Source organism: Magnolia sinica, chromosome 12 (genome assembly GCF_029962835.1).
Source record: "Magnolia sinica isolate HGM2019 chromosome 12, MsV1, whole genome shotgun sequence".
NCBI lineage: Eukaryota > Viridiplantae > Streptophyta > Magnoliopsida > Magnoliales > Magnoliaceae > Magnolia > Magnolia sinica.
The window spans coordinates 75823631-75831841 of NC_080584.1; the positions used below are offsets into that span (position 1 = coordinate 75823631).

Genomic DNA, 8211 nt, shown 5'->3' on the forward strand with positions numbered 1-8211 from the left:
AATTCCAAAAGAAGACAGTAAGGTAATTTTCAACCCTTTGACAGACAACGGACTACAGAAAGAAAGAGCTTATGGGCCACATCAACAGACGGCCAATAATATACAATTCTAACTGAAATCTTGAGAGGATTTTAGTGGACGGTGTGGATTTCTCCTTCGGCATCGAGAATAGGTCCCACCGAGAATCAGCGTAAGCTGATTAGGCAGGACTGCGCATCCGAAAAGGGATTCGGACGATCCGGGATTGTCTGCGAGCTTGGCTAGGATCGGACCGTAGATCATAGCCATCCAAATCAGTCTCCCAGGGTGGCCGGTCATCAGCAAGGAGCCTGAACGGCTCAGATCTCACTCTTGGAGGGTCATTCTGTTAAAAGTTTCACCCAGATGCACCTGCAGCATCTCTTGTTCGCTGCGAGAGAAGCTGCGGACGACGCTCTCACCGACTCCAGTTTCCTTTACTTCATTGCTATAAAGAGGAGAAAATCATAGGAGGAAGGCATCGAAGGAGCTGGACGTGGAGCAGTTTGAGTTCTTTTGTTTTTAATTTTTATTATTTTTGTCTTATTTAGGGATTAGTTAATCAAGGTCATGGCTAGCTAAACCTCTTAGTTAGGGCTAAGAGGTGAAGCTTGTAGCGTGATTGGGGTGTTAGCTTTGCTTTGATTTATGTTTATTAAACTCCCATGGATGTTAGTTTAATTATAAGGAATGTTTTTAGTTTTAATGGTTTGTTGTTAATCAAATTACAATAGATCTGCGATAGCTTTAGATATTCTCTATTCATGTATTAAGATTGTGAACTTGGGAACCCTGTTGTTTACCATTGTCTCATGGGCATGGTTGGGTGATGGAACCCTTCCTAACTTTCACAATTCTCTCATGATTGGCTGTGAGATTGATAAATTGCTGTTGTTTACCATAGTCTCCTAGGCATGGTTAGGTGAAGGAATCACTTCTAAATCTTCGTCATTCTTATCTATTGATGATTAGACCCATGTGAAGTTCAGAGATCTGATAAATCTCTTCTTATCAACTGGATAGGATAGGACTCTAAGTCCAGTTGTGTCCTCGTATCATTGCTAGGTAGCTTTCCAATTGCTACAAGTGGATCCTTGACACCCTAATTTTTCACCTTTAAATCTACAAGTTTTAGATAAATATTTCACCATTATTCCTTAAATTTATTCGATTTAGATTTCGTCTTAGTGTAGTTCTACTTCTACGTAGTTTCAGATAACGTACAGGTTTCAATCCCTTGAGATTTGACCTCGGTCTCGCTGAATTTATTACTTCATCACAACCCTATACTTGGGGAGTGAACAATACACATGTACTTGACCAATATATATGCTATTTCAAATCCATTTTGCTCTTTTCAGGACTCTTGCTCGTCTTTGTGATAAGTTCTTTCTCAATTGAGACTATTATTGTCTTGGTCGCTTCTTCTTCATCCGTCCTGCAATCTTCCATCAAGATGTATTAAGAGAACGGGAAGCTCTTTCATCTGAAATCATGGAGGGTATCATATCCACGCCTATTGATGAAAATAGGTCATTTTTTTTTTGCTTGGTTAGGCATTTCAATCCGATGTCTCCCTCAATTGACTCCTAGTGGTGGATCAATTCTTTTAGAGAAAAGGTTCTATGAGGTCGATCAGTGAGACGCATCATGATATGTGTTGGGCATCCGCACTAAACATTTTGGCACATTCACACAACATGAGCACTCAATCCGATGATCTTAGTGTTGAAACAGTGTCTACTTAAGTCTATCTAAATAACCATCTATAGTAAGCATCTTAATAGTCTAACAACACTTATTAAAGATAGAAATATGCATCTTGCAACCACTCTTCCCCTCTCTTTTAGATCACTTTTCTCTCTCCACCTTCATTGCAGGTGTGCCATATACAGTTGTGACTTAATGCGTTGATTTCTCGTGATGTTCATCTGGAATCCATTCTCTGCGAGAACTCATCAAGGGAATTTATTTATTATTATTATTATTTTGATCTATGGATCCAAAAGACTGTGAAATCCACTGGGAAAAGATATTGGATTCCCTTGACAGGACACGATATTTTTGAGTTGGGCCATTTGCAGTCACATCACAGTCATAGAACATAAAATAAAAATTTCCGGACAGAAAACATGGTGAAGTAATTTAATTCGTGAAAAAACAAAAACAAAAACAGAGAACTAAAAGAAAATTGTCTATTAAAAATAGATCAGGCCTTTATCTAGCTTCCATCACAGAAATCGTCATCAAATTGACTGAACAAGATCCTGGAGTAGTCATCGATAAGTCTCTCCCTAAAGAAAATGCGGGTCGTTTTGGTGTAGGCAGAGTTGCAGTTTCATTGCTAAGCAGAGCGGCCACATTCGACATGGTGGGCCGATCCTTTGCACTTTCTTGCACACACAAAAGTCCCACGTGGATGCATCTTGTGATTTCCCATATGGGAGATGAATCACGCAGCGTTGGATCTATCAACTCAGAGCCCCTACCATTCTTCCACAGCTCCCAGGCCTGTCACAATCACATTCACCTCGTGTTGTAAATGAAGTTATAAATTAAAGTCAAAAAAAGAGAAAAGAGAAGTTTTTGGTATTTGGATAGAAAAACAGAGTAAAAATCAAGCTTCCAAAATAATCCTGATTTCTGTGACATTTTGAAAAGAATTTGTTTCGCTTACATCATCACTCAAAATCACCAACATGTCTCACCCCACCAGAGCACACTTGCTAATATTATCATATGATCTGAACCGCGTATGATTTGGGTGCCACACAAAAGGTTACATAATAATAAACTTATGTCCAATGAATAATTCTGACCATTGATGACATGTGGGGTTGAACTTGTATGAATAATAAATCATCAGTAGTCACAAATTTTTTTTTTTAATGGACCATAAGTCATTCAGTATATTGCCCATTGGATGGTTGCTTCTAATTATCCAACCATCCTTGCCTGCTAAAATCATGATTAAATGGTATATAACTATTCTCATCGTCTGTGAAACAGAGCCATACACAATAAAATCAGTTCGAACTTACATATCCTAGAAGGTTGAGAGAATCTTCGAAATGACAAAAGCTGGTATTCTTCCTGCCACTAACAATCTCTAGCAGTAGGACTCCAAAGCTATAGACATCTGATTTCTCCGAGAAGAGTCCTCCCATCGCGTACTCTGGAGACATATATCCACTGCATTTCACCACAGTAAATTTAAAAAAAAAGAAAGGAGGAAAAAGCGCATATTGTTACATAAATGCATAGATGTGTTTGTGCATCCATGTGCATGTCCACACTTGTGGAAATAGATTATACTTACTATGTCCCGACAACCCTTTTCGTTTTTGCTTCAGATTCATTCTGTCCAAATACTCTTGCCATGCCAAAATCTGATATTTTGGGGTTCATTTCAGAGTCCAAGAGAATATTACTGGCTTTTAGATCTCTATGAATAATTCTCAATCTGGAGTACTTGTGAAGATACAGAAGCCCTTGAGCAATACCATTGATAATCCACACGCGTTTTCCCCAATCCAAAAGCTTCCGTTTCACCGGATCTAGTTCCACATTTTCAATCAAAATGTAGGAATACAAACACATTAATGACACACCAATTCTTAGATCAGGCTAAAGCATGCAACTGAGTACAGCAATAGTTAAAGGAAGAGTGAAGTAGCAAACCGAAAATAAAGGTATCCAAGCTTTTGTTCGGCATGTACTCATAGATTAGCATCTTTTCTTCTCCTTCTATGCAGCAACCAAAAAGCCGAACAAGATTCATGTGTTGGAGCTTGGCGATGAGCATAATCTCAGTTTTGAGCTCTTCTAACCCCTGACTGGATCGCTGTGAAAGCCTTTTCACAGCTATTTCTAGTCCCTTGTTTAGCCTACCCTGAAGATTGCCAATACTTGTAAGAACGAGCAATCGCCCATTAATCCATATTAAGTAGACCCATTCAAATGAACTCAATATCTTCAGCATAAAAAATCCTACTATATTGCAATAAGTACTAAAAACTTACCTTGTAAACGGGTCCGAAACCACCCTCTCCTAGCTTATTTGCAACCGAGAAGTCACCTGTGGCGGCTGAAATAGTAGGGAAATTGAACACTTGAAAGTCGAGGCTGTTCTGCCCACCTTGCATAGATTGGTTGGTTGTCACCATGTTAATCCCTAAATCGAACAGCGATGCTGCTACGCTTGTTTCTCTCTTGGCTGATTAAATAGAACAGAACAGAGGAATCTTTTCGGTATATTTTGATAAGAGAAAGCTTTGATTAAAAAAAAAAAAAAAAAACTATCGGAAGAAGATCAAAGCATGTCAGTTATGTCCTCAACAGACTACCTTTACATCTAAGTTCTCTTCTACGCTGGACACGCACTCTCCTCCGGAAATAACAAATAATGCCGCCAAATAAAAGAAGCATCGAAGGGACTATTACCAGAGCAATTATCCATAACCGTCTCTTCTTTCCTTCATCTTAAAAAAAAAAAAAAAAAAAAAAAAAAAAAAGGTCAGGCTTAGTTAAATCAACGATCTCAATTCAACAAGAAGTTAATATTTTTAAATTCAAAACATTAATAGCCATTAATCATTCAATAGAGTCAGCGACTCAACTCAATTGATTCATGACTCACCCTCTGGTTCTACAATAGACTTACCCAGATCGAAAGGCCCTATTCGAACATGAAGATCTTGCCCACTGCTTTTGTTTTCCTGAAGACCCATCAGCTCCCCATGCCAAAGACGACATCCAGAGCTGTTTCCATAGGCAGGAGCAAAACCGGTACATGAACAATCACTCCTACATTTAGCTTCACAATCGTTGAGCTGTACACTTGAATCTAAGAAGTTATCTGAGGGAGGTGGCAATCTCGTCATCTTCATCATCACGAACTGATCTGTTTCCCCACACCTCAAAGGTGTTCGTCTTACGCACCCAGAAGACCATACATTCGATTCCCATTCTCTAGGCGAACGAGGCATGAACCCATCCAAACACCTGCAGGATGACGATGAATACTGGTTGCAAGCACCATTGGAACCACAGTAGGCGTAATAGTCGCATACTTCTCTTGGTTGGAACCATAACATGCGCCATGCCCGGTTTTCCTCTGACAATGTGAATAGCTTGATTTGCCCAGAAACATCCATCACTAGCCTTGAAATAACAGAATTCTCTTTGATCGAGTATCTGAAATAGCTCCCATTTTCATCAGAAAAATAGTTGAAATTGTATGATTTCGTTTCAGGAATGGAGGTGAAAATTTGCCCATTCCAAAAGCCGCTCGTCCAATTCCTGGCTTTTCCATATTTCCAAATGGAGAGCTGGCCTGCCCCACTCGAATCCAATTCAAGTGTGAAATCCCCAGGACTAGGATCATCTTTACTTCTCCACGACCTAAGCATCATTGGACTTCCTCCGATCACATTCAGCCTCAGTTTCATGCCAGGTATGTAAGTATCCGAAGGGTAATCGAAGCTCTGCCACAAGGTGAGAGGTTCATCACCTTCTGCATTTCTTTCGGTAAATACAAGATTTCCACAATCCAAGAGCGTAAGGCTTGAATTGCTTTTGGCCCGCACCGATGACAATGGTATGGAGATTCCTATGCTCAGAGTCTTGGGATTCTGCGCTGGTATGGAGTTTCCTCTGCTCGGAGTCTTGGGATTCTGCGTGCTACCCAGAATCATCAAATTCCCATTGGTGTTGATGGTTAAGGATCCAAACAAACTGGAGGGCAGCGGTGTTTGCCTGTTGGCAACCCATACTATTGTTTGTGCTGGGTCTGTCTTGTACCATATCCCAACATAGCGTTTCTTGGATTTGCCGGGGCTGAAGAAACCCAGTTCGAAGACCTGGTTTGCCGAAACCAGGCTCTGTGCCTCTCCAACCCATTGGCGGAACCTTATCCGGTCGCGGATCGATTTGCCTTGTTTAAGAGTGTCTCCGCAGTGGGAGAGCGTCATGCAAAAGCAAGAGAAGATGAAGAGAAAAACAAAGGTATCCCACATAGTAATGCTGCCCATTACCTAGCGATGTTTAGATCCCGATTTCATTTGGACTCAAAATCTTGTTTTGTTAATATGATTTTGAACTCTGTTTTGCTCCTCCTATGGACGGCCGATCTACAAACGTTTTGGGTGTGAATGGATTCGAGTTGATCATTGCGGAAAACCACAGCTTTCATAGGCCGGATCTAGTGCAACCAATTGTGGGTTAACGTAAATGTACACTGTAATCATAGGTCCCATGCTAGTGCATATATAAAATCCAATCCGTCTATCACGTACATCTATTGACGTTTTCTTTAGTAGACAAAATTCATTCCAGTCCAAATCTCAGGTGGGCCACCTCACTAGAGACAACATCCCGACCCTTTTTTACTCTTTCGATGACCGGTTTCGTCATTCCATGAAAAAGAAATGTACTCTATACCCCTAGACGCATACACCGTACACGCACAGATTCCCCGCCTAAAAATTATTTCGGCGGAAACATATGGGTGGGAAGCTAGCTAGAATATTGTACCACACCAAACTCCCAAAACTGCGACGTCGCGGCAATCCCTTTGAACGCATATCCAATGCTTTCACCGGAACTACAAATGATTACGTGTCCACCTGATGAGACATTGCATCAGGGTATAGGGACTCTTGAAACACTCTAATCTCACACCAATGAACATCGAAGGACCCTAAACCTCTAAAATTGCACTAATCTACTTCGACTTGCACTACAACCCATTTGAACACAAATAGAATGATTTTACCGAACTATGAATGAGTGCATATGCACTTGAGATGATTTTACATTAGGATAAGGGGACTCCAGAAATACTCTAACCCTGCACCGAAGAATACTGAACTACACCGAATCCTTAAATCGCACCAACCCACTCCAACTTATATCGTATTTCTGTTGAATGTACGTCCAACGCTTTCACCAAACTACTAATGAGGGTGTATCCAATGAGAATATGTTGCGGCAGGGTATGGGGACTCCAGAAACTCTCTAACCCCACATTGATGAACATTGAATCTCTAAAATAACATTGATCTACTTGCACCATAACCCCTTTGAATGCACGTCGAACGCTTTCATTGAACTACGAATGAAAATGTATTTATCTGAGAAGATATTACATCAGGGTACAGGAATCCAAAAAACACTCCTTTTTTTTCCTTAAAAAAAAGAAAAAAAAGAAAGAGGATTTGTATATATATATTTAAAAGAAACCACTACAAAATTTGGGCAACCCCTGGATAACAAAAAATTCCGAGGACGACAAGAGGTCACCTAAAGACTCTCTAATCGCTCCCAGACCCACCTTATCTAAGGGATGTAAACCCCTAATATGGATGGGTAAGTCATTTGCCTTTCCGAATAAAGCTTTGCCCAGACTAGCCACACCATCTCTTGCCAGCCCATCTATCGGCCCGTTCCCTTCTCTTGGGATGAGGGATATTGTCAGCTAATACCTCCACTTCCACACTGGATTCGACTTACCCCTAAAGGAATCCACCACAAATTGAGAATTTGATTCTATCTCCACCTGATTACACCCAAATGATACACTGAAGACCATTGCATCGTGCAACGCTCGAAGTTCAACCATGTTGTTTATTCCTTCCCCATATCCTGAAGAGAGGGCAAAAAGGAAAATTTCAGAAGAATTTTTACAAATCCAGTCACACCCAAACGGCCCTGGGTTGCTAACAGCTAAATTGTCCACATTTATTTTTACCTATCCTATATTGAGGAACACCAAACCATACTAAACTCCTAAAATAGCATTAATTCACTCCCACTCGTACTGCAACCCCTTTGGTGTATTCCACTATAACCTTGGATAGGCCTTATCTAGAGCTCAATCCTTGCCCAATTCTCATCTTGCAATGACTGCCCCATTGTAAAAGTCAACAACGTGTTTTCATTCCTGACAACAGCGTTTTTTTTTTTCAAGACCTGCCCATGTTGATTGGAAACATGTCACCCATCTATAGTGTGTCAACATCACCCAATTTCGTGAGCCCTACCATGATGTGTGTTAAATCCTAACAGTTAATACTGTTGATGAGATTGTTTTAGGACTTGAACAAAAAAATGAGATAGATCCAAAGCTTAAGTGAACCACGACACAAAAAGAAGTACGAATTAAACATCTACTGTTGAAAATTTCTCGGGGAT

At 40.4% G+C, this 8211-nt stretch overlaps 1 protein-coding gene across 2 annotated transcripts; it reads right to left on the reverse strand.

Annotated features, from left to right (window-relative positions):
• Positions 1-2194: 2194 nt before the first annotated feature.
• On the reverse strand, positions 2195-6185 carry LOC131221765 (receptor-like serine/threonine-protein kinase SD1-8). Of its 2 annotated transcripts, XM_058217074.1 has the most exons (7): positions 4682-6185; positions 4365-4499; positions 4041-4234; positions 3700-3910; positions 3338-3575; positions 3060-3210; positions 2195-2529 (listed from the first exon to the last, which is right to left on the reverse strand). In XM_058217074.1, the coding sequence occupies exons 1-7, from the start codon at positions 6048-6050 to the stop codon at positions 2236-2238; spliced, it is 2592 nt and encodes an 863-aa protein (XP_058073057.1). In that variant the 5' UTR covers positions 6051-6185; the 3' UTR covers positions 2195-2235. The 2 variants fall into 2 exon arrangements, with proteins under 2 accessions (XP_058073057.1, XP_058073058.1); XM_058217075.1 differs by lacking the exon at positions 2195-2529 and having other exon boundaries at positions 3059-3193.
• Positions 6186-8211: the final 2026 nt, after the last annotated feature.

Coding starts and splice junctions, on each gene's coding strand:
- LOC131221765 (XM_058217074.1), bottom strand. CDS start 6,050: ATGGGCAGCATTACTATGTGGGATACCTTTGTTTTTCTCTTCATCTTC. Junction 3,911..4,040: donor GTTTCGGACCCGTTTACAAG/GTAAGTTTTTAG, acceptor GGCAATCTTCAG/GGTAGGCTAAACAAGGGACT. Junction 2,530..3,059: donor CTCTCAACCTTCTAGGATAT/GTAAGTTCGAAC, acceptor TGATTGTGACAG/GCCTGGGAGCTGTGGAAGAA.